General features: G+C 44.3%; 1 protein-coding gene across 1 annotated transcript in view; it reads right to left on the reverse strand.

Annotated features, from left to right (window-relative positions):
* Window positions 1-25,260, reverse strand: part of LOC127585228 (protein unc-45 homolog A-like) — a 30,958-nt gene extending 5,698 nt beyond the window's left edge. Inside the window, 18 exon segments of the mRNA XM_052042525.1 lie at window positions 380-495; window positions 914-1,027; window positions 1,747-1,813; window positions 2,783-2,910; window positions 6,281-6,421; window positions 6,859-7,000; window positions 9,077-9,171; window positions 10,023-10,323; window positions 11,849-12,020; window positions 12,995-13,057; window positions 13,060-13,164; window positions 16,616-16,784; window positions 17,666-17,833; window positions 20,824-20,916; window positions 21,964-22,139; window positions 23,746-23,782; window positions 23,929-24,087; window positions 25,180-25,260. Of these exon segments, the coding sequence (XP_051898485.1) occupies window positions 380-495; window positions 914-1,027; window positions 1,747-1,813; window positions 2,783-2,910; window positions 6,281-6,421; window positions 6,859-7,000; window positions 9,077-9,171; window positions 10,023-10,323; window positions 11,849-12,020; window positions 12,995-13,057; window positions 13,060-13,164; window positions 16,616-16,784; window positions 17,666-17,833; window positions 20,824-20,916; window positions 21,964-22,139; window positions 23,746-23,782; window positions 23,929-24,087; window positions 25,180-25,191 (2,258 nt within the window). The 5' untranslated portion in view covers window positions 25,192-25,260.

The raw sequence follows: 25,260 nt of genomic DNA on the forward strand, positions 1-25,260 counted from the left end.
AACCTGAAACTCCACGGTGGGTCAAATATTACACCAGTCTGAAGTAAACTGGTGTAATATTTGACTTGCTTCAGTCTGCACAAACTCACACAGACTCCACAACCATCTGGCAGTGGAAGAAATAATTCAACAGAAAGAATCACAATAACAAAATTCATCTATTGGTTGAAAGAGAAATCAATGCAATCTTAGGAATTCATAAATTCAGTCCAGGGGAAATAGTCAACTTTAAAGAAACATCTTAACCCAAAGGGTAATGATTATAGGAACAGCTACGAGAGTAGGACAATAAAGGTGCAGATTTATCCATTTAATAAAGAGGATGTGCTTATCCACTGGACTACTGGAGCAGCCCCTCGATCACTGCCCAGCCACTTACCGCAGCCTCTCACTAATTCCAGCCAAATTGGTTAATGCCATCAGTGACTCAAAGTTCTGCAGGCCCGTGCGATCGAGGTGCAAGAGGTTAACGAGAGGTCGGATTACCTCATATACCTGGGCAATCAAAGAGCAAAGGCAGAGTGTTTAATCTGTACCCATTTCCAATGGCTCAGCCCCAATCTCAGTAGAGCATCCTCAATTACATTAGTGTGACACCCTTGACACCAGCCTTAGACACGTGTGAATCAGGGAACATTTTACACTGTTGTTTCATGTTCAAAGCTCAATAAAATACACAAATTAATTTTACATAGAAACTTTACTGTGTGCAGATAGAGGAGAGTCCATTCTGTTACACAGGATTTGAACCCAGTTCTGGCAGGGAGAGTCCAGGGACCTATCCATTAAACATGAAATTAAATTTTATACTGAATATTTTGAAGTTGAGAAAAAGTGGGTTTATTGTGAAAAATGTGAAGCCAATGGTGTACAAAAGATAAAAAACCTTTGAACGTAAATCCCCTGCACTTACTCTCTCTCCAGGAAAAGCAATCTCCGGGTTTGAGGTGATTGTGATCTTTGCCAGTGCCTGGGCAGCCTTGGTCTTACCAACCTCAGTGCCTTCTGATGCCAGAGGGAGCAATGCCTGTGGGAATGAAATAGAAGATCACCAGGTTAGGTTCATCAAAACCAACAACGCAGTCACAGTGACGGTGGTACAGCTAACACTGGACATTGCTCTTGTCAGCTGGGCACAGCCATTCCTCTGAAGAACTATTTCCACACAGGAAGAGTCCAAACCCAAGGACAGTAAATACAAGGGAGTCTCCAATCAAATTTACCCATTGTGGTGTGTATGGGCAACCTGCACTCACAGGGAGCTTTGAGGGGAAATCACATGATCTGATTTAGATGAAAGCACAAGAAACACATGAAGGAGAAAGCAATGGAAGATGTACGTAAAGCATGAGATAGAGAGGGCAAAGATGTCATAGTGCAGCATAAACACTGACATGGACCAACTGGGATAAAATATCCATTTCTATGCTGCAATTTCTATTTAATTCCCAATTATCCTTAAACCCTTACTGGAAGGAAGAGATCAAGGCTGCTGTGGGATGGTAGAGTTAGGTCACATTATAATGGCCTTTACAAACAGAGGACTCATCACCACATCATACGGAAGATACACCACGACTGTGGTTCATTGTGGCATTGTTTCCCAACACCAGAGGGTACATTCTCAGACAGCCCATCTTCTTCTAACCATCATCGTCATTGTCCTATCCCACAATGTACTCTTCTAAATGAGCAAGAATCCCACAACCCAGTGAAGAAAACCTGAAGTGTTTGGTGTTTACTCACCTTCCCTCCTCCCTGAGCTACCACTACTCCACGATCTTCAGGAGCTTCCACCAGAGCCAGGAACACTCTAAAATACAAAAGGGGGATGGAACCATCAGTCCTGCAGAGCGGAATGGTCGGCTGCTCCTCAGCTTCCATGTGTGGGGACTCTGCTCAATGCTATTCTGCACAGTAAAATTACTGACAGCCATAGGAAGGCTGGTAGCCTCTCAAAGAGATGAATTCTGGCATTTTTCCTATTACACATGGACATGATTAAAGGATTATTTCAAGGTATTACTTACAATTGATCCACTGAGAAACTCTGATCACGTCTGCTTGCCCTTCCAAAATGAATTCTACTCCCAGACCAAAGGTCCTGGGCACATATTGGCAACAGTCATGTCAGGGCACAAAGCGTTTCCAGGAACACTGCTGGAGTTTGGTTATCACGTCAAATTTTTGCTCCTTGCCCACCCAGGACCACATCAGCTGTACTGTTTGCACAATAATCTGCTCAGCCAGCTAGCAAATGCTGCTTCTGCTGTGTTTTACATTAGCTTCATTCACAAGGTTTTGGTCAAGTCCTGCTCCCTGTATGGTCGAGGGAGTGCCACACAGTCAGAGGAACCATTTTTCTTTCAGTATTTAAGCCAACGTCCAGAATTTCTCACAGTAGTAGCATCCCCTGAAGTACTCAGGGAGTTGGGAGTACCATTCCAGGAAATGCTAACTTTATTAATAAATCTGCTCACTTTAGGTTGGTTGATGCACATCTCTGAGATGTGGAGGATTCATGTGAGAAAGGATCAGAAAGAATGCAGAACAAATCATGATAAAAGTTCTCTCCACCTGTTGCAGTGGCTCAGGCAGACTTAAGGTGCCACTGTACTATTCAAAGAATAAGACATTCTCCTGGTATCCTGATCAACATTTTGCCTTCAGATAAATTTTTGGCCATATATGAATTATGCCTGCCTATGAAACAATCATTACATTCTCGTGCATGTCACAACATGAAAATATTTCCTATGTAACAACCGTTGATCACACTCACCGAGCAATCATCTCCTTACAGGAATCAGTCAGAGCTGGACTCTCCCTCTTTGTCATGCACACCAGTGCTGACACCACACCTGCCTTCAGCAGCTTCCCAATCCGTTTTCCCACATACTTGGGTTTATCCTACAATTCAGAAAGTGTCACAGTATTGTTGTATCTGCTTTCAGTTTTCTTAGCAACCACAATTTTAAAGAAAATAATCCCCAACTAACACTAAGAGATTGGTTTACTTGGTAAGTGAGGTGTTTTTTTTCAGGGTACAAACTATGGTCATCACAAAAAGAACGGAGCAGGAAATTGAGAAAGGCCTTTAGCTTGGAAGGTAGCTGGACTGGCAAGCTCTCTGCAAACACACACCAGATTGAAATCAGGAAGCAGCTGTCCACACGCAGTATTCTCCCCAAATTCTGCTCATCCATTTCACCTCATAAACATCTTTACTTTAAAAGTTAGATAGTTGTAAGAGAACATTAAAAAGAACATTTAAAGAGTTATGAAATTAGAAGTTAGAGATGAAATACCCGAGGTAGATTTTTAAAGGGTGTGATGAGTAAAATTAAACTGGATTAGTCACATAAAGAAAAACACCAGTGTGTTTTTGACAGTTTCTAAAGAAGATTTCTCAACCAATGCACTTCACAGACAATGAATTACTTTTTGAGTAGTCACTGCTGTAGGAAACACAGCAGCCAATCCGTGCAAGCAAACTGTAACAAATATCAATGGAATATTGACCAGTCTCTTTTGATGATGTTGATTAAAGGATAATTATCAACCCAGGACAATGGACAGAGTCACTGAATATTTACATCACAGGAGACAGCCATTCAGCCCATCAGATCCATGTTGGTTGAGAAAGAGCAACCAGTTTAATCCCAGTTTCCAGCACTAAATCCACAGCTCTTCAAGTGAGCAGCCTATACTTTTTAAATGTGGGAAAGGTTTCTGCCTCTATCATTCTGTCAAGTGGGGAATTCCAAACCTCTGAGTGAAACGATCTTTTCTCATCTTCCCTCTAATCCTCTGATCCCATCAGTTAATGGGAAAGTGGTCCTTCCTAATTACTGTCTGGGCCTGTCGATTTTATACCCCTCAATTAACTTTCCCTTCAGCCTGTTAAGTTCCAAAGCAAACAGCCCTGTTTATCCAACCTTTCCTTATAACTGCAATTTTCCAAGTCCTGGCGACATCCTTGTAAATCTCCTCTGCAACCTGTCCAGTGCAGTGATATCTTTCCTGTAATGTGGTAAGCAGAATTATACACAATACTCAGTCTGTGGCCTGTTAGCATTGTATACAATTCTGGTACAACCTTCCCGCTCTTAAATTCTATGCCTTGGTTAATAAGGCCAAGCTCCCATAACCACTTTGTATACATGTCCTGTGCCTTTAAGGATCTGTGGACATACACTCCAAAGTCACTCTGCTCCCCTGCACTACTCAATATCTTCCCACTTGTTGCGCATTTCACGGCATTGTTGCACCTCTCCCAACCCACTGCCTCATACTTCTCCAGATTTAATTCCACTTATTACTTTGCTGCCCAATTCACCAGACCATCCGTACAGTCCAACACTTTCTTCCTCCTGTCAAGCACACTGCCACTTTTTCTATCAACTGAAAACTTCAACAAAAAGCAAGAAGTTGAATACTGTGAATCCAAGTCTCAAAAACATTCACTGCCTTTGAGACAATTTTGGATCCAGTATGTTCCTGTCCTTTTGAATCTTGCCTTTCTGACCAGCATACAGTGGGGGTGGGATCTGGTCAGACTTGCTAAAATTCACACAGACTATAAACAAACTGTTCTGAACGACTCTTTGTTTGTCAGACTTCACCTTCCCATAACAAGTCCATGGTGATATGGTGATATCCCTCAATTAAGCAGTGCCTTTCTAAGTGAAGTCTATAAATGTTACTCAGAATTAATTCCAATAATTTTTCCAATAATAAAGTGAGGTTAAGCAATTATTCCACTTAGCCATTCCTCTCTTTTTAAACAATGCTATGATGATGGTTAAAGCCTCTACAGTTTTCTACCTTGCTTCTTTTAACAGAAGCATATTTCATCTAGACCCGATGGGTTCTTCAAAACAGCATCCTGGGGTATTTTACATTCACTTAAGAGAGCAGACAGAGCCCCTCTTCTATTTCTCTTCCAAAAGATAGCAACTCTGACTGTGCAGCATCGCCTCAGAGCAGAAGTTGCAGTGTCAACCTTCTTAAGCCTCTGGCATGGAGCTTGAATGCACAGCCAGCTGACTCAAAGACAAGCCCGAATATGAATATACAAACCACAGAGCCACTGTCAGTAACGTGCATCATGCAGAGACTGGCTGTATAACTCTACACTGCCGGAAATAGATCAATTGGTCACTGACTACGTTGTTATTTATGGGCTCTGTCAAAATAGCTTACATCTCCAGTTACTGCTTTGAGATGTGTGACATGCAATCAGGTGCTATTAACCCAAGCCCTTCTTGTAGTTTCTACAGTTCATTTGGATCTTTTCACTTGCTCTATGCAAGTTCTGTATCCTCAGAAAGACAAAGAGTTGCAATCCTTTCCTTCCCAAGGATAATAGAAAAGTTTAAGTGTAAGTGGAATGCTGATAGGCAGATGGCAGAGGAGTAAGCAATTCTGCAACATGACATAAAGTGCCTTCCTGTTTTGATGTAATCTGTTTATCAGACACCAATGCTTGTACACACATGTATAAAGCAGACACAAATGACTCCTGATGCCTCTGAATGTACCGCCAAACTCAACACTGCAGTTAGATCAGGTTGTTGGTTGCTTTTCAAACAATAATGAACTCAAGAGCATTGAAAATATTTGGAATTCAGCACCCCAAAGGGCCGTGGATGCTCAATTAGTAGGTATGTTCAAAGCTGAGAAAACAGACTTTTAGACACAGAGGGAATCAGAAGGTAGAGGGATCAGAGTGGAAGTACAAGATCGAGGCAAACTCATTCAATGTTGCAGAAGCAGGAGCAGTCAAATGGCTCTCATGTTTGCAGACTCCTCTGGCTCTTTTCTTTTAACCTTTTCTAAAGGTGGCTGATTCAGTGATTACAGAATTATATTAATACAATATTACAGTTCTACATGATACACACTAGTTATGGTTTCAAATTATAACGGTCATCACTATCCAGAACACACTCAAGCCCCTGTGGCACCCACCAGTCCCAGAAATCCCCCATTACACCTGTGGATACCGCGCGCTTCTTCTCCAGAGACACACAGGCATGGATGTAACCCCGGGAGAGGGGCAGGCAACGCTCAACTGCCTGCCGCCTAGACCCATGAATGGCCACCTTGGGCAGGCCCAGGAGCAAACCGACCACGAGAGCCCCTGAGCGACCCACCCCCTCCACACATTGGGGGCTGAAGATCAGGAGCGTGGGGCTGAAGTGCACTCCTCTGGCTCTGAGGCACAATGGCTGGGGCATGCCATTCCCTGGAAACATGGACAGCGATTGTGTCGTACCTTAGGGTGCTCCTCCGGAACGTGCTGCTTGGCATACTTAGCAAGTTCCAGTAGCTGTGGGTCGGGCGCTTCCTTGTCGTAGCTGTTGGTGCAGTTTACAAGGGTGGACGCAACTGCAAAGAGGGCAGTTTTATCTTCTGACTGGAAGGAGAAAGGCAAGAGATCATTATACCTGCGTACATCCTGTTCCACACCAAGAAGCAGTCATCCAATGTTCATTTAAATACTGAATGTCCATCTCCACACCCATGTGCGCATGTGAAGATTTCCCAATGAGACGGATAAAGAACAATTAGGACTGGGAATGTTGGTGACATATCTCTTCCAAATCCGTGTATCGAATGGGCCAATTGGACCCAACATGACTGGCCTGGTTGATAAAGTTCTGACTTGAGGTGACAACACAGCTGGAGGACTTGTTCTCCATTACTGCAGAGAGCCAAACACATCAAGCACCTCCGACAGTTAAACATTCACCAGGTTACAGTCCACTCCAACAATCCAGCTAGGACAGCTGGAGACCACCAACCACACGCACATTCTACCCTCCCGTGTCTGTCATTAAACTGGAGACGTACCTTTGCCAGCTCAAACATAGCATGCACGGCAGGCTGATCGGCCACAAACTCCTCCTTTACGTCAGCGTCAAAGGTCAGATAGGCCAGCCCCTCCGTCGCCCAGCGCCGTGTGCTGGACTGAATTGAATCATTGCACAACCATCTGGGCAAGGTAAATCCACAGTGAGATCAGAAGCAGCCTTGTAAAACATCCACCCTTTTCTCTTTCATTTGACTTCTCAAAAAAAAGGCATCACCTCACAATTGTCAGGATTAAACTCCATCTGCCACTTCTCCACCCAAATTTGCAACTGATCTATTCCCTGCTGCGTGCTACGATATCCCGTCTCTCTTTTCACAACTCCAAAAATTTCTTTTATCATCTGTAAAATTACAGATCACCATTTTCATCCAAATCATTAATATACATTACAAACAATAGAGGTCCCCAGCACGGAGTCATAGTCACAGAGCAAAACAGCACGGATATAGACCCTTCGGCCCAACCAGTCAATGCTGACCACGGTGCCCACTCAGCTAGTCCCAATTTCCTGCGTTCAGCCCATATCCCTCCAAGCCCCACCCCTCCATGTACCTATCCAAGTGCTTCTTAACTGATCCTGTTGTACCTACTTCACCCACTTCCTCTGGCAGCTCGTTCCATATACTCACACCCCTCTACGTGAAAAAGTTGCCCCTCAGGTCCCTTTTAAATCTTTCCCCTCTCACCCTAAATCTATGGCCCCTAGGTTTGGACTCCCCTACCCTGGGGAAAAGACTATCCACCTTATCTATGCCCCTTATGATTTATAAACCTCTGTAAAATCACCACTCATTCTCCTACGTTCCAGGGAATAAAGACCCAGCCTGGCCAACCTCTCCCTATAACTCTGCCCTCTAGTCCTGGCAATATCCTCGTAAATCTTTTCTGCACTTTTCCCAGTTTAACCACGCCTTTCCTATAACAAGGTGACCAAAACTGTACACAGTACTCCAAGTGCAGCCTTACCAACAACTGATATAACTGCAACAAAATGTCCCAATTCCTGTACTCAATGCCCAGACTGATGAAGGCCAGCGTGCTATACGCCATTTTCACCACCCTGTCTACCTGTGACGCCACTTTCAGTGAACTCTGCACTTGTACTCCTAGGTCCCTCTGTTCCATTACACTCCCTAGTGCCCCACCATTCATCCTACAAGTCCTACGCTGGTTTGACTTTCCAAAATGCATCACCTCACACTTACCTGTATTGAAATCCATTTGCCACTCCTCGGCCCACTTCCCTAACTGATCAAGATCCCCCTGTAATCTACGATAACTTTCTTCACAATCAACAACTCTTAATTTCATGTCATCCGCAAAAGACTCGATCAAATCAAATAGGACCTCCCCCACATAAATCCATGCTGATTATCCCTAATGTCCATGCTTTTCCAAATGCGAGTAAATCCTCTCCCCAAGAATCTTCTCCAGTAATTTCCCCAGCACTGACGTAAGGTCACCGGCCTTTAAATTACTGGTTTGTCCCTGTTGTCCTTCTTAAACAAAGGAACAACACTGGCTATTCTCCAACCTCACCTGTGGTTAGAGGATACAAAGGTCACTGTTAAGGCCCCAGCAATCACTTCCATCACTTCCTTCAGTATCCTGGGATAAATCCCATCAGGCTCCGGGGACAAGCACCTTAATGTTTTTCCAAGAGCCCCTCCTTCTTCTTGATATCAATATACCCCTCCCTGACCTCACTATCATCCATGTCCTTCTCCTTGGAAAGTTTTCATTTAGAACCTCACCCACTTCCTCTAGCATTGGGCATAAATCCCCTCCTTTGTCCTTGAGCGGACCTACCCTTTCCCGAGCCACTCTCTTGATCCTAAAATGCCTTGAAATTCCCCTTAAACTAAATTTAATCATCTACACATCTTAGGGATGTGGGTGGAACCTGGAGCATCCAGAGGAAATCCGTGCAGTGACAGGGAAAACGTGCAAACTCCAGACATAGAGCACAGGAAGTCGGGACTGAACCTGGGTCGCTGGAACTCTGCTGGATCTCCACTGTGCCAGGTGTCTAAAATGAGAAGTTCTACCCTCCACTCTACACTGTATCCTATACCTCAACAAGCATGAAAAATATGTAAAAAAAAAGTGATTAATCTGTTGTGAGTGTCAGCGCTCTTTCACTCCTGTAACTGGTGCACTGTATCACATGGGCTACAGTGTCAGAAGCCAACTTACCTCCGGCACTGTTTCGCCAATTTGCAGGTTGACCCTTCAGCAAACTGCTTCATGCTGCAGTCTGTTCCTCCTGCTGACCCCACCTTGCACAGACCCTGAAAACAGGAAATACATCAGGTAATCCATGGGCTCAACATCCACAAATGAAAGCAGGGCAGTGGCAGTGTCCCGTCTATGGAAGGCAGGGGCAAGAATCAAACAGTCCTCCATGTACCAGAGCTCTGCAATGCACAGAATGGTGCTTTACTAATCGCAGGGCACAGAACTGAGGAAGATCTCAAGGTAGGGACAATACTTCGTTCAAAGCCCTTGCTCAACATCAACAGAAATCTAATTTTCTATCATGTTCACACCCTTCCCTCTGTACTGGTTCATCAGAACAGAGCGACTGGTCCTTGTTCCAAGACAAATCTAGAATCAGGTCTTAGATGTTACTAAAATACAAGGGGTATTGCAGACAAACATGACAGAGACAAATACACAACTCAATATTAAACAGACATGCATTGAAACAGGGCCTCTTGTATCGCAGGATATTCCAAACCTCTCTACAGTTACTGAAGTATTTTTATTTGAAAATGTACTCACAGTCACTGTAGTAATATGGGTGAGAACCAATCTGTATACAGCAAGTTCCCATAAACAACAGACTGAGAATACCATGTATTCTAGTCAGTGATACTGGTCATGGATCAAAGATTGGACAGGACCTGTACTAAAGCAACAATCCTCATTAAACCGAGACATCTTTTTGCCACCCAGGGGGTGACTAGCTCACTGATTAATCAGTTTATACACTTTCTTTACTCACTAAATCACCAACTCAATAGACTAGGTTTCTCTGAGAAGCACAAGCAAGATGGAGCAAACAGTGTCTCATAAACTTTTTGTCAAATCTGCCAACCATTTCCTTGACTTTTCACCCACTGAACTAGCTTCAACCTACCACCAGTGCTCGAATCTTGATTTGATCACTCTCATTCTTCTTGTAGATGTCCTTCAGTAGGGTCACGCCGTTGGCAGTGATGAAAGAAGCCCTCTTTGATTTGCCTGCAGCATGGATCAGTGCTTCCACGGCAATCAGCTGGTCGAGCTCCCGCTCTGAACTACACAGAGCAATCATGCATTCCAAAATACCACTCATCTCCAGCACACGGTTTCCAACGTCTGAGGGCCCCTGAAGCAAGGTGGATACAGTCTGGACAGCCTGCAGCTTTCCATCCATCCCCGGAGACTCGAAGCGGCCCCTGCACAGAAGAAATTTCCAATATTAAAAATAAACAGTTATTATTTGTTCCAGATCAGGATCTCTTCATTGGTGTGAGACCCGCACCCAGCCATGACACCAAGCAGTGTGACCATTCCCTCAGTCATCCTTCTGAGGAAATCAAACTAGATTTTAGTGTTTGAAGCAAAGCTTTTGCTGCAGGTCAAAGAAAGACTTCAAAAAAAGCAAAGAACTTTGGTACCCTGGGAACCTTCACCAGTATGATCTGTTAATCTAGTTTGCTTTGCAAGGGTGGACCACTATGATTCACATCCCAAATTACTTTTCTTTTTCTTAGGCAGTCCCGTGGGATTGAGGATGACCCCCATCCACTCCTGTTTTGTGGGTTGCAAGGTGGTTAATGAGGCCAATGTGGGAACTGCAGACTCTTCCACATGGAGGGCAGGAGGTGGTTAACAGGTTGGGCTGGAGGGAGTTTGCGAGACGGTACACTTCATCGTCCGCTTACACAGGGCTTCTGTGAGCTCCTGATGCATGGCCTTGAGGTTCACAATACCATCCTGAATGCTCCGTCTGCACTTTGAGCAGTCACAGTCCAGAGGCTCCCAGAAGTCAGTGGGCATCTTGCTTTTCTTCAAGGAGACCAAGACAACATCCTTGAATCTTTTCCTCTGTCAGTCCGGTAATCTCATCCCATGAGAGAGTTTGGAACAAAGCATCTATTTTGGGAGTCCAATGTGAGGCATGCAAACAAATGAATACCTCAGTATAATCACTCAACAGCTTCTCACAATCATTTTTTTTTTAATTTGCTCTCCTCTCCTTAATGCTGCTGCCTTTCACCATGAACTGCCCTGCGTGTCAGTTATACTCCCGTTAATCACCCACAGGATCATAATTCATATCAAGTTTAAGCAACTATTCTATTTGTATTGCACCTTCAACGCAGCAAAATACCCAAAGGCACTCCACAGAAACATCTTCAAACAAAATTTAACGCCCTGCTTCAGGAGTTATTAGGGCAGATAACCAAAAGTTTGTCCAAAGTATTGAAATATGGATTACAACACAGAGGGCCACTGGGTCCCATTCCCCTTCTCATTTCCCTGTAGCCCTGCAACTTATTAGGGAGTTCAGGGTGAGAGCTTCAGAGATTTGGGCCTTGGCGTCTGAAGACACAGCCACCAGTGATAGAGTGAGTAAATGTAAGGATGTCAGAACTGAAGCAGCTCAGAGACCCGAGAGGGTTACAAGACTGGAAGAAATTGCAGGAATGGAAGAGATTTGAAACAACGATGAGTGTTCATCAGTGAGAAAACGAGTCCTACTATTCTCTCTTTCAAAAGAAATCACTGAACAGGGAATGGGAATGGGAACTGTGGCTGTTATTTCTCCTTCTGTGAACCAGAACGTTAATCATTATTGTAGTGTACACAGTGCAATTTGAGGGGAAATAAATTGACCTCAGCAAAGGTCAGGGGCTGGAAACCAGGACTCTTTCAGCTCCAAAAACATGTATTTATCATTGGTACTCTGGCTCCTACCTGACATAGTCCTCACAGAGTTTGTGAAAGGCTTCTCGCTCTGCATCACATTTGAGATCATCGTAGAGTTTGTTCAGCAGCACTGACACACTCATCCGACCACTGTCTGTGACTGGAAGGCTGTCAGGAATTTCAGATACTGTCCCAGCCACTTCTAGAATCTTCTTCATTCCTAAGGTGCAGACAGGAGACTATTAGGTATGTCAGGGTTGAGCTGAAGCAAGAGTGAAGGAGTTTTGTGCACAGCATAATACAGACTTTCTGGGCTGAATGGAAGTCTATGAGTGAATTATACAGCACCTACTGTGAAGCAATGCCAAATGCTCCCTTACATCACATGCCTCAAGCAGATCTGAGAGCAACGCCAGTTTATAATCACATTTTGGCGGGCAAGTGGCTGAATAACCTCTCCATAGTTTGCAATGGGAATCTACCCAGACAAGCCCTGGCCTCATGGGCAACTCCCCACTCACAGATCTGTTGGATTTGGGTAGGTATTAAAATGTCTTTGAAAGCTAGCTGATGCCTATCTACTCACTCAATAGTTCACTACAGTCAGAACTACATTTTTTGCAGGTTTCTCTCTTGGGCATTTGGTTTTAAATAGTGTTCACCAATTCTCTCAACCAACTTCCCCCCCACGCCCATTAAACCATTCTGGGATCAGGACAGCGGTTTCCACAAGCCACCGCTGAGCCCAGATGGTTGAGCTGTCAAAGCTCATATCTGTTTTGCCAACAGGTTGTCAACGCAAGTAGTTAACTCCATGTCACTCTTCCCTAGATACACTCTGATCTGCTAATTGCTCCCGACATTATTTATTTTTCTTTTAAATCAGAATCTTATCAGAATCAGATTTACAGTGACCGACTTATATGATGTGAAATTCATGAATCTCTATCTGCTGATTTTTCAGTCACTGTTTATCCTGTTTGGAGTTTTATGTGGCTGGTAAGGAGCTGTTTTAACATAGATGCTGTGTCAATAAGTAAATCCTAAATCAGGACACCAGGACCTGTTAGTAACAATAACTCAAGAAATCTGGAAATTGACAGTAATATGCATTTAAGCAACGTCCCCAAGCTTCTTTGCCGGAGACTGACTTCATTTACAATCTAAAATCCAATTCCTTTTGTTCCGACTTACCCTGATCAATGACCCAAATCGTCATGGAGTTGTTTGGATCCCGTAAGGATTTACGTGGGACGTTTTAATCAGGAGGTTAATGGCATTTTCTCGGCCATGTGAAGAGACGTCACGCTGAATCAACATCTCTATTAGCTGGTGCACCATCGTTTTCAGCTCCTTTATGGGATCTAAAGGTCAAAGACCAATTGTCAATTTTCATTATACTGCTTGTAGTACCAAGGGAACGGACATATTTGAGCCCCAATCTTTCAAAAAGTTCATTCAAAGATCTCCTGGCCCAACCTTACAACTCATTTCTTTATATCACAGCTTGCAGACCATGTATCAGCTCTCAGTCCAGTGATGCCTCGACCTCAGAATTCTCAACTTCAAATCCCTTCATGGACAGCACTGCAGCCTTCAGTGGCCCAACTATCCTCCAGGCACTTCCAATTCTAACTTCTGCACATCTTCAATTTTGTTTGTTCCACAAATGATGGCCATGCCTTTAACTGCCAAAGCCCTAAGCTCAGGGATTCCTTCTAAATACTTGGACCCCCTTTTTTTCAAACCTATTTCTTCAATCAAGATTTCTAATCTTGTTTCCTTGTATTTCACTCAGGTGAACGTCAAATTTTATTCAATGACATTCCTGTAAAGTACCTTGGGACGCTTTAACCACTTTAAGAGAGCTTCATTTAAAGATTGCATGTTGCTTTTCTGATCAATAATATGACTCAGACCTGGGGGCGTAAGACACAATTCTAAATCTGCAAGATGACACAAAACTTGGCAGTGTTGTGAACTACAAAGAGGGGAAATATCTATCACAGCAGGATACAAATAGGCTGGAAGAATGGGTAGACGTGCGGCCAGTGAAGTTTTATGCGGAGAACTGTGTGATGATGCATTTTTGTGGGAAGAATGAGTAGAGATAATACAGAAAAAAGGAGACTGTTGTAAAAGGGGTGCAGAGGGATATATTGCATAAATGATTGAAAGTAGCAGGGCAGGCTGAGAATGTGGTTGATAAAGCATACACAATTCTGTGCTTTATTAATGTAGGCGTAGAGAGTAAAGCGGGAAGTCATCCTAAAGCTTTGTAAAACACACATATCGAACCTCAGCTGGAACACTGTGTTCAATTCTGAGCATTGTGTTATTAGAAAGATGGTGAAGCCATTAGAAAGGGTCCAGAAGGGAGTTATGAGAGTGGTTCCTGGGTTGAGCGATTACAGTTACAAGGATAGATTAGAGAGGCCGGGACTGTTTTCTTTGAAGAGAAGATTAGGAATAGATAAAAGTATATAAAACATTAAGGGGTCTGGACAGGGTGGATATGGATAACTGGTACAAAATAAAGGGGAAGAGGGTTCACAGTGACAGCAGGAATTTTGTTTTGTACGCAGAGTGTGGTTGGCGTATAGAATGCACAGCCTGCAGAGGCAGAAGGCAGGTTCTGCTGTGGCCTTCCAGGGTGAATTAGATAAAATATATGGTGGAGAAAAAAATTGCAGGGTAAGGGCAAAATGGCCAATGGGTGGAAGTGGAGAGTTGTTCTGACAGGCAACGTGCAGATGCGATGGGTCGCACGGGAGGAAGGGACCAGGGGCTAACACACCAGCGAGGTTTAACATCTGTAGTGGGGGAAAAAAGCTACAATCTATTATAAAAGATGCACTAACAGAACACATGGAGAACATTAAAGGGACTGGACCAAAGTCAGCATGGGTTCTTGAAGGGGAAATCCACTGAGTGTAACAAGTAGAATAGATAACAAGGTTTTTGATATTGCACCACATGGGGGATTAGTGTGCAAATCTGAAGCACATGGGGCTGGGGATTATATATTGGCATGGATTGCAATTTGGTTGATAGACACCAATGAGCCTTCCTCTGTGTGACAGGCAGTGATGAGTGGGGTTCTGCAGGATCAGCGGCCTGAGCCCCTGCCATTCATGATATATATCAATGACTTGGATGAGGAACCGAATGTAACATCTATGTTTGCAGACAACACAAAGCTGGGTGCATGGGGGGGGGAAGAGGGGAGGTGGGAAGAGGAGGTGGGGAAGGGGAGGTGGGGAAGGGGAGGTGGAGGAAGGGAGGTGGGGAAGGGAGGGAGGGGAGGTGAAGGGGAGGTGGGGAAGGGGAGGTGGGGAAGGGGAGGTGGGGAAGGGGAGGGTGGGGAAGGGGAGGGTGGGGAAGGGGAGTGTGAGCCATGAGCAGGGTGCAAAGAGACTCCAATGTGATTTGGACAAGTTGGGTGAGTGGGCAAATTTATGAAAGATGCAGTTTACTATGGGTAAGAGTCACAGAGTCATTCAGCACGGAAACAGGCCCTTCAGCCCAACTTGTCTATGCCGACTGTGTTGCCCAGCAAGCTAGTCCCATCTGCCCGCATTTGGCCCCATAGCCCTCTAAACCTCTCCTTTCCATGTATTTATCTAGGTGGCTTTTAAAATGTTGCTAATGTGCCGCATCAACCACTATTTCTGGCAGCTCGTTCCAAATATGCACCACCCTTTGTGTGAAGGAGCTCCTCCTGATATCCCTTTCCAAATCCATCACCTCTGATGTTAAACCTATGCCCTCTTGGTTTTGAGCATCCCTTCCCTGGGAAAAAGACTGCATGCTTTCACCCTGTCTATGCCCTTCATGATATTACAAATGTGAGGATATCCACGCTGGTTTTAAAAACAGACAGATAGACTATTATCTGAATGGTGATAACTGGGAAAAGGGAAGTTGCAACAAGACCTTGAGGACCTCGTACACTGAAGGCAAGCGTTCAGGTGTGACCGGCAGTTGGAAAGGCAAATGGCGCGCTGGCCTTCATTGCAAGAGGATTTGAGTAGCAGCAAGGATGTCTTTCTGCAGCTGTGCAGGGCGTTGGGGAGACCAAGCACAGAAAAGTAAGTGCAGCTTCGGGATCCTTATCTGAGGAAGGACGTCCTTGTCATAGGAGACTGATTCCTGGGATGGCAGCAGATAGTGTTGGTGAGGCCTCGATTCACTGCAACTATAGAAGAATGAGAGGGGATCTCACAGAAACCTCTGCAATTCTACAGGACTAGATATACTAGATACATGGAGGATGTTCCTGAAGTCTAGAGAGTCCAGAATCAGGGTCACAGCCTCAGGATGCAGTATGCCATTCAGAACAGAGCTGGAAACATTTCTTCACTCAGAGGGTGGTGAATCAGTGGAATCCTCTATCACAGAAAGCACTAGAGGCAAAAATCATTAATAAAATATATCTTCCTCCTGAATATATTTAAAGGTTAAGGGATCAAGGAGTAAGGAGAGAAGATAGGAACAGTGTAGTTAAGTGGATGATCAGACATGATTGTGTTGAATGGTGCAGGCAGGGTTGAAAGCTGAATGGTTTGCTCGGCTCCCACTTCCCATGTTTCTGTTCGATGGTTCAACCATTCCATGATACATACTCAAACTCCAGGAGAATGAGCCCTGCACCCTACATATCTACATACTGCAGGGAATTACATACAAAAGTGACGCACTCCCAAAATTTAATGCCAATTACTCCACTAAAACAGTATGGCCATTGCAGATACTGACAGTGAAGCTTCAATACGAAGGAAATGGAAATCATTCCTGCAAGCACAGAACACTTACCAAGAACCACAGCTTCCTCCTTCCCTCGAACAGCACCTTTTATTCCACCTTTCAATGAATCGAAAATACTCTGCAGGACATTGCACGTTGCCAGGGAGACCTGTTCGTGGTCATTGCCCATCACATTGCAGAGCCTCTCCATTCCTACTGTGTACAAAATCATTGTTGCCTACAAACAGACATCAAAACTTTTAATCTTTCAGATGAATAGCAAGATACTATATAAATGAACCTTTCTGTTCCAAAATCCAGAGATTGCCTTAAATTGGATGCACTTCAGATATTGTACAAGTACTACAGAACATTCTGCAGCCACTGTTGCTGGAAGATTGACTGCAAATTGCACCAGAAATTTAAAGGCAGATGCATTGAGTTATATAGCACAGAAACAGGCCCTTCGGCCCAACTCGTCCATGCCGAACAAGATGTCTATCTACAGTAATCCTATTTGCCTGTACTTGGCCCATATCACTCTAAACCTTTCTTATCCAAATGTCCTTTAAATGCTGGAATCGCACCTGCCTCTACCAACTCCTCTGGCAGCTCGTTCCGCATACCCACTACCCTGTGTGAAAAACTTGCTCCTCAGATCCCCTTTAAATCTTTCCCCTCTCACCTTAAACCCATGCCCTCTAGTTTTAGATTCCCCTATCCCGGTAAAATAACTGTGACTATCTACCCTATCTACTCACCTCATCATTTTATAAACTTCTATGAGGTTGATACAGTCATTCTTGATCCTGAGGGATGAAGGTAATGAAGTCACTGTATTAAAAACCTTTCATAAACTAGCCTGGGACGGATTTGATAACAACCACTCTGGAAACTTTCACTACAAAAACGTAACTTGTTTTTGGGTTCCACTTGTCATCATTTTGTTTCAACATTTCCCATTCAGTTTTGTTTTACCAACATTCATTCACAATGTGCTTGAAGTCGCACACTATCAGGTGGCTCTATGGAGCAAGAGTCCAACATCAAGGACATTCATCCAATCAAGAGGAATCAAGGGGAATCTATTCCTCTCCAATTTTTCCCTCTCTGACTAACCCGAGATTGGTGACCTGAGCACAGTCCAACCAGTGTGCGTAGTGAAGCCAGCATAACATCCACGTTCCCCGTGTCCAGCATTTTCTGAAGGAGACGTGCTCCATCACTGCGAAAAATCCTTTCAGCCCCAGCATCTTCGCGAGCAAGAACAATCAGATTCTGGACAGCCTACACAAGAAAAAGAAAAGATTAAAACCACTGCAAGTACAGAAGCTTCTTGATCAGTTTGGTGGTTTCATTTCTTTTTGAAAATCACTTAGATTCCAACTGGCAGCAGTCACTTTGGAGTCAGAGGGTGGGAGATTCAGTGAAGTACTGCACCAATGGAGATGCAGGTCTACCCTCTCAATGCTTAGGCACAAAAGATCCCACATCAGAGAAAAGCAACAGAGTTTTCCCAAAAACTGAAAAGAAAAAGTGAGGCACAGCTGGAAGAGCAACTGCCTCACAGCTCGAGAACTGGGTTCACAATCCTGACCTTGGGCACTGTCTGTGTAGAGTTTGCACGTTCTCCCTGTGACGTGTGGGTTTCCCCTGGATGCCCTGGTTTCCTCCCACACCCAAAAGTCAGGATGGCCACTGTAAATTGCCCGTGGTGTGTAGGTGACTGGCAGAACCTGGGGGGAGTTGATGGGAATGTGAATAAAATGGGATTTGTGCAAGTGGGTGGTTTATGCTTAGCATGGACTCAGGAGGCCCGGGCCCTGTACAACTCCATGACAAAAGCTGCAGATGCTGGAAATCTGAAACAGAAACGCAAAACACTGGAAATACTCAGCATGTCAAGCAGCATCTGTGGAGAGAGAAGCACAATATTTCAGGTCAATGATCTTTCCAAAAGAAAAGGGATGACTGTTCTCAAGCCTTAATTGTTTCTCTCTCCACTGACCTGCTGTGTATTTCCAGCATTTTCTGCTCTTGTTTGTTTTCCAGGAATCCTGAGCTGATATCAACAATTTATGACTGTCTGGTCATTGGACACAGCTCAGCACATCACGGAAACCTGCCTCCCCTCCATGGACTCCGTCCATATTTCTCGCTGCCTCAGTAAAGCAGCCAGCATAATCAAAGACCCCACCCACCCCAGACATTCTCTCTTCTCCCCTCCCATCGGGCAGAAGATACAAAAGCCTGGAAGCACGTATCACCAGGCTCAAGGACAGCTTCTATCCCACTGTTATAAGACTATTGAACGGTTCCCTAGTACGATAAGATGGACTCTTGACCTCACAATCTACCTCGTCATGACCTTGCACCTTATTGTCTGCCTGCATTGCACTTTCTCTGTAACTGTAACACTTTATTCTGCATTCTGTTATTATTTTGCCTTGTACTACCTCAAAGCACTGTTGTAATGAATTGATCTGTACAAACGGTATGCAAGACAAGTTTTTTCACTATACTGAGGTACATGTGACAATAATAAACCAATTTACTTAACTAATGCTTTTGACTCATGATCAGAGGGACAGAATTTCTAACTCTGCTACTTGCTGATCTTCCACAGTTCACAGGGGTGGAAATACTATGAACCCTGTAAGGGGTGAAAGCCATATGAAAGTACTAAAGACTCAGCATTACACTCTGCAAAGCCCTGAGCTGTTGTCCAAGACCCAGAGCCCACCTCTCTAGAGCACCAGCTTCAGATCAGAACATTAAAGTTCTTTACAATATTTTTTATTAAATCCTTGAAATCCATACAGTATACATCAAAAAAGAGGGTAAAAATACTACTGAATACGTTGTGTTAAATCATACTTAAGATCACAATACTCTCAATTAATAATCACATATAATAGTTAATAAAGGAAGAGAAAATTGAAATATTTTATTATAAAAAAATCTACTCCCACTGCCAAAAACCGAAGCTGTTAGGTGAAAAAAACAAGGAAAAACCCTTAAAAACGTAACCGTGTCAGCCAATATCTGCGTTTTAGACACCAAATCAGAGATTTTGAAAATAATTCAAGAAAGGTCCCCACAGGGTTTGAAAGTCTAGGTTAGATTCAAAAACTGAACAGCGAATCTTCTCTAGATTCAGGTATGACATAACATCCCATAACCACTGAACATGAGTGGGCGGAGTAGCTTCCTTCGATTTAAGCAACACAGCCCTCCTGGCTATAAGAGAAATAAAAGCCAGAATGTGTAAATCAGAAGCCTTCAAAGTTATATTTTTTTCTCCAATGATCCCAAATAGTGCAGTCAAAGGATTAAGTTTAAAATTTATTACATTAATCAAGAGGCTCATCCAGTATGGGTTTCTTCGGAAGCTAACTCTGTTAAAAAATTTTCTCTTATTTCTCTGCTTGGTTCTTCACTCCCTATATCATTAAATAAATTAACAGATAATTTAGTAGTTAAACATGCTTTGAAGATTTGGTTACAATTTAGAAAATATTTTGGTTTATTGAATTTTTCTCTGTCCAGTCCCATTTTCTCTAATTATTTTTTTAAACCTTCTATGACTGATGTAGTTTTTAAAGAGTGAGACAAATTAGGTATTACTTGTTTTCAGGATCTGTTTGTTGGAGGAAACCTTTCTTCATTTGAACAATTGTCTACCAAGTATAATTTACCAAAAACTCATCTTCTTTTAGATATTTACAAATTAGAGATTTTCTTCGATCTCAATTACATTCTTTTCCTTTGAGTCCTGATAAAAATTTATTAGATGTAATTTTTAATTTGGAACCCTTTCAGGATGGCTCAATATCTAATATTTATGGCAGATTACTAGAAATGAGTAAGGTGCCACTAGATAAAATTAAAAACGCTTTGGGAACAAGATTTGCAGATGTCAATTTACGAGGAAACTTGGAATGAAATTTTCAAGTTGGTTAATACTTCGTCATCATGTGCTCGTCATTCTCTCCTTCAATTTAAAGTGGTCCATAGAGCTCACTTGTCTAAAGATAAACTATCCCGTTTTTATTCTGATATACCTCCTTACTGTGACAAATGCAGTAACGGAGAGGCTTCTTTAATTCACATGTTCTGGACGTGTCAGAGTCTTAAAAAATATTGGACAGAGGTCTTTCATACTTTTTCTGTACTTTTCAAAATAAGTTTTAAACAATCCTTTGACTGCACTATTTGGGATCGTTGGAGAAAAAGAACGTTAAAGTTAACAAGAATATTCTCCAGAAAACACAGACCTTTTGTTTTTTGTCAGAATCTTTCTCCCCAGGATCCAAGAGGATGTTAAACATTTGTTCCACTCGAGAATCAGTAGAGGACTGCAGTTGGACCTGGAACAAAGAAATGGGAAAACAGCAGATGAGGATTGCTATGTTGTCATTACCAGAGGTCAGTGACAATGAGGCCATCATAGGTCGGACTTGAATCATCACTAGAAGTGCGGTAATCTGGGAAAGAAGACTTAATTTTTAAAACTTCAAACTCTGAGCAAAACACTTGAAATATTTCCAAGTACTTTCTCCAACAAGCCCATGTCAGGAAGGACTGACATTAGGATTTCAAGATTCATCAGAATTTCATATTCTTGGTGTGGCACCTTCTGAAACCCAGTGATAGGAAGGATGTGGAGGCATTGGAGAGGGTGCAGAGGAGGTTTACCAGGATGCTGCCTGGATTAGACAGTTTGCATTATGAGGAGAGACTAAAGGAGCTAGGGCTTTACTCATTGGAGAGAAGGAGGATGAGGGGAGACATGATAGAGGTGTACAAAATATTAAGAGGATTAGATAGAGTGGACAGCCAGTGCCTCTTTCCCAGGGCACCAATGCTCAATACAAGAGGGCATGGCTTTAAGGTAATGGGGGGTGGGGGGGTGGAGGAGTTCAAGGGAGATGTCGGAGGGAGGTTTATTACCCAGAGAGTGGTTGGTGCATGGAATGCGCTGCCTGGGGGGGTGGTGGAGGCTGATATGTTGGTCAAGTTCAAGAGATTGTTAGATAAGCATATGGAGGAATTTAAGGGATATGTGGGAGGAAAGGGTTAGATAGTCTTAGGTGTGATTTGAAGGTCGGCACAACATGGTGGGCCGAAGGGCCTGTATTGTGCTGTAGTGTTCTATGGTTCTATAACACAGAATGAATACAGGAGTACGCTATCCGGCCACGACTGAAGAATTTGAAGGAACTGAACACAATCTTCATTGCCAATTGAACTGACAATACACAAGAATTGTAGTTGCAACATCTACAACAAAGGCAATCACTGAACTGCAGCTTCACCAGATAATAAATACCTTCAGCATCTGCATCCACTTCTTTAGCCTGCCAATACGCACCACCCTCTCCCTCACCATTTCTGCCTTTCCACCTTCCCCTCACCTTCTCCTGGACCGTTGCTGCAATTTGCCGCAGTGATTCCTGGAAGACTTTGTTCTTGGGTTCCAGAAGAGCACACCTTTGGATATCGGCAAACGCCTGATCCAGTTTTCCCTGCTCCTGCAGGGCCTGACTCCTGCGGAAGAGAGCCTTCACATCCTTGCCATCTGCCTCAATGACTGGGAAGAGGAACAACTATTACTGCTGAGGAAGTACCCTGGAAGGTAATGCAGATCTACACACGAAAATTTAATTAAACAACAAATGAGAAGAGATCAGGTAGACTGGGTGTCAAGAGAGAGGCAATCTCATTGAAACACAATTCTTACAGGGCTCAACAGAATGCTGGGGGGGAGAGTTGATGCCACCCTGGCTGAGGAGTGTAGAACCATGGTCAGTTTCCAAGTAAGAGATAGGCCATTTAGGACAGAGAGAAGAAGAAATGTATTTCTTTTGAAAGTTGTGAATATTTGGAATTCAAATATTTGGGCTCCTGGAGAACTGTGGAGGTTCAGTCATTGATTTCATTCAAAACAGGGATTAAGAGATTTCTGGATATTAAGGGAATCAAGGCAAACAGAGAAAGTGCAGGAAAACAGAAATGAGGTAGAAGTTAAGCCATAGCTTTGATGAGTGGTGAAGTACGCTTGAAGGACCACATGGCCTACTCCTGCTCCTAGTTAATGTTCTTACACAACAAGGGCAACCAACGTGTGGAATCTATAGTCCAGGGAAGCAAGCAAGGGTAGATTTGAATAGATATGTGAGAGATGGATGCTTTTAGGACTGATAAGGTTTGCTAGCGATATTTTTCTGGTCCAGTAGTTCAGCAGAACCATGCAATGGAAGTTATATCATCAGCATCTCAAACTGGACAAACATGTCTACACACGCCACACAAGAATTGGAATATTATTGTCACTTGTACTAAGGTACAGTGGAAAGCTTGCCTTGCATACTGTTCATGCAGATCAATTCATTCCACAGTGCATTGAGGTGGTACAAGGTAAAACAATACAGAACGCAGAATAAAGTGTCACAGCTACAGAAAAAGTGCAGTGCAGGTAGATAATAAGATGCAAGGTCATAACAAGATATACTGTGAGGCCAAGAGTCCATCTTATGTACTGGGGAACCGTTCAATTGTCTTATAACAGCAGGATAGAAGCTGTCCTTGAGCCTGGTGGTACGTGCTTTCAGGCTTTTGTATCTTCTGCCCGATGGGAGAGGGGAGAAGAGAGAATGTCCGGAGTGGGTGGGGTCTTTGATATTTTGTTGGCTCCTTTAACAAGGCAGCGACAATGTTCAAAGACATTTAGGCAGCTAACTGGATAGAAAAAGTTTAGAGGGAAACAAATGCAGGTAAATGGGACCAGCTTGAATAGACATCTTGGTCAGCATGGACAAGTTGGGCCAAAGGGTCTCCTTCTGTGCTGCATAATGCTCTGACTCTAATTCAGAGTTTTCCAGATCAAAGAAGAAAGAGGCTTTCATTTAATATTGCTTTTCAAATTTCTGAAGAGTAGACTTGTACCAGACAATTTGGGATGTGATAGGGAGAATATAATTTAAGTAATTGTGAAAGAATTGGTCAGGACACTGGGGAAAACATCCCTGCTATCTGCTTTGACAGTTCCATGAGATTTTTACATTCACTCAGAGAACATTTCATCGTCAACAGAGAACTTCTCAGTCCTGCACAGGAGAACATTCGGGAACTACCATGTAAATGTGGCTAGACTGAGCATTGCTGTACACAGCGCAGAATATGCTTTCCTCACTTACCCTTTGAAGCATCTGCCTCAGCCTTTGAGTACTGTTCCTAATAACCAATGGGAGAGAAAAGGAAAATCAGACACTGTGTCCACAAAGCAACATAGATTGAACATTCATTCCAACTAAAATTATTCACTTCAGTCTTTAAGAAAAGGTCATTCATGCCATCAGATCACTTGATATTTTTCTCACCAGCTTGAGGTAGCAGGCTGCCCTGTTGCGGTGCAGCACCATGAGCTCGGCCAAAGCTGGGGAAAGCTCAATTGCTTGCGTATAGCAGGACAGGGCAGCCTCATAGTCTCCCGATTTAAAATGTGCATTTCCATCCTCCCGCAGCTGTGTCACACTGGCCTGTAACAAGAAACAGATCTGATCCAGCTCCTCAATGGCCCAAGTGAACTATTGTCCCTGACTTTTATGATGGGTCTACATAGATTCAGAGTAAAACTCCTAACACATGCTGTCTCTGTCCCAGGAGTATTTGATGGGACAGTATGGAGGAAACAAAAACAGAAAATGCTGAAACTACCCAGTAGGACCTAACCACTCAGTTGAATCAAACCATCTGATCCAACAATGAGCAGTGTTCTGAACTAATGCTGTACCCTCCTTGGCAACGTTTGCTGGGAAGTTAACTCACAGAAATACACGGAGTTGACCTTGAACCCACAAACTTACTCAGCCAAGGAATCAGGATGAAATCTCAGTGACCTACACCTCTGGTAAAGGTCTCATTGCCTGCACCCAGCTGGTACCCGAGCATCTCTCCCCGGATACCTTTGCCCACCCCAGTCCCGGGCACATCCCAGTGAGACACAGACCCCAAGCTCCCTCCCCATCCTCAGACCACCCCCCCCAACCCATGCTGGGTGCCCCCTCTCCCCCAAAGGCCCTGTTCCCCATACCACTCACTCTCTCCCCTGCCGCCTCACCCACCCCAGGCCCAATACCACCCCCACCCTGGGGACCAATCTCTTCTCAATCCCCCTCCCCTTCTCCACCACCACTCCCGGGGCTACTGAACTCCCCCTGCCCCTCAGTCCCCACACCCCCAGTCACTGGTCCCGCCCCACATCTCCACTGCCCTTCACCCTCCTCACCTCCTCCTCCACCTCACCACACCACCCCGCTCTCCCCCACCTCACCACCCCCCACCTCACCCACCTCACCACCCCCCACCCCCTCCTCACTCACCTCACCACCCCCCACCCCCCTCCTCACCACCCCCCACCTCCCCCCACCCCCTCCTCCCCCACCTCACCACCCCCCACCCCCCACCTCCCCCACCTCACCACCCCCCACCTCACCACCCCCCACCCCCCCCCTCCCCCACCTCACCACCCCCCACCCCCCCCCTCCTCCTCCTCCTCACCCACCTCACCACCCCCCTCCTCCTCCTCCTCACCCACCTCACCACCCCCACCGCCCCCCCTCCGGCCTCACCCTCTCCGCCATCCCCACTCCGGTTACCCTGGCGACCGCGGCCGGGCCGATCTTGCGACGGATCGTGAGTCCCCCCCTCAG

Source organism: Pristis pectinata, chromosome 32, assembly GCF_009764475.1.
Source record: "Pristis pectinata isolate sPriPec2 chromosome 32, sPriPec2.1.pri, whole genome shotgun sequence".
NCBI classification, from domain to species: domain Eukaryota; kingdom Metazoa; phylum Chordata; class Chondrichthyes; order Rhinopristiformes; family Pristidae; genus Pristis; species Pristis pectinata.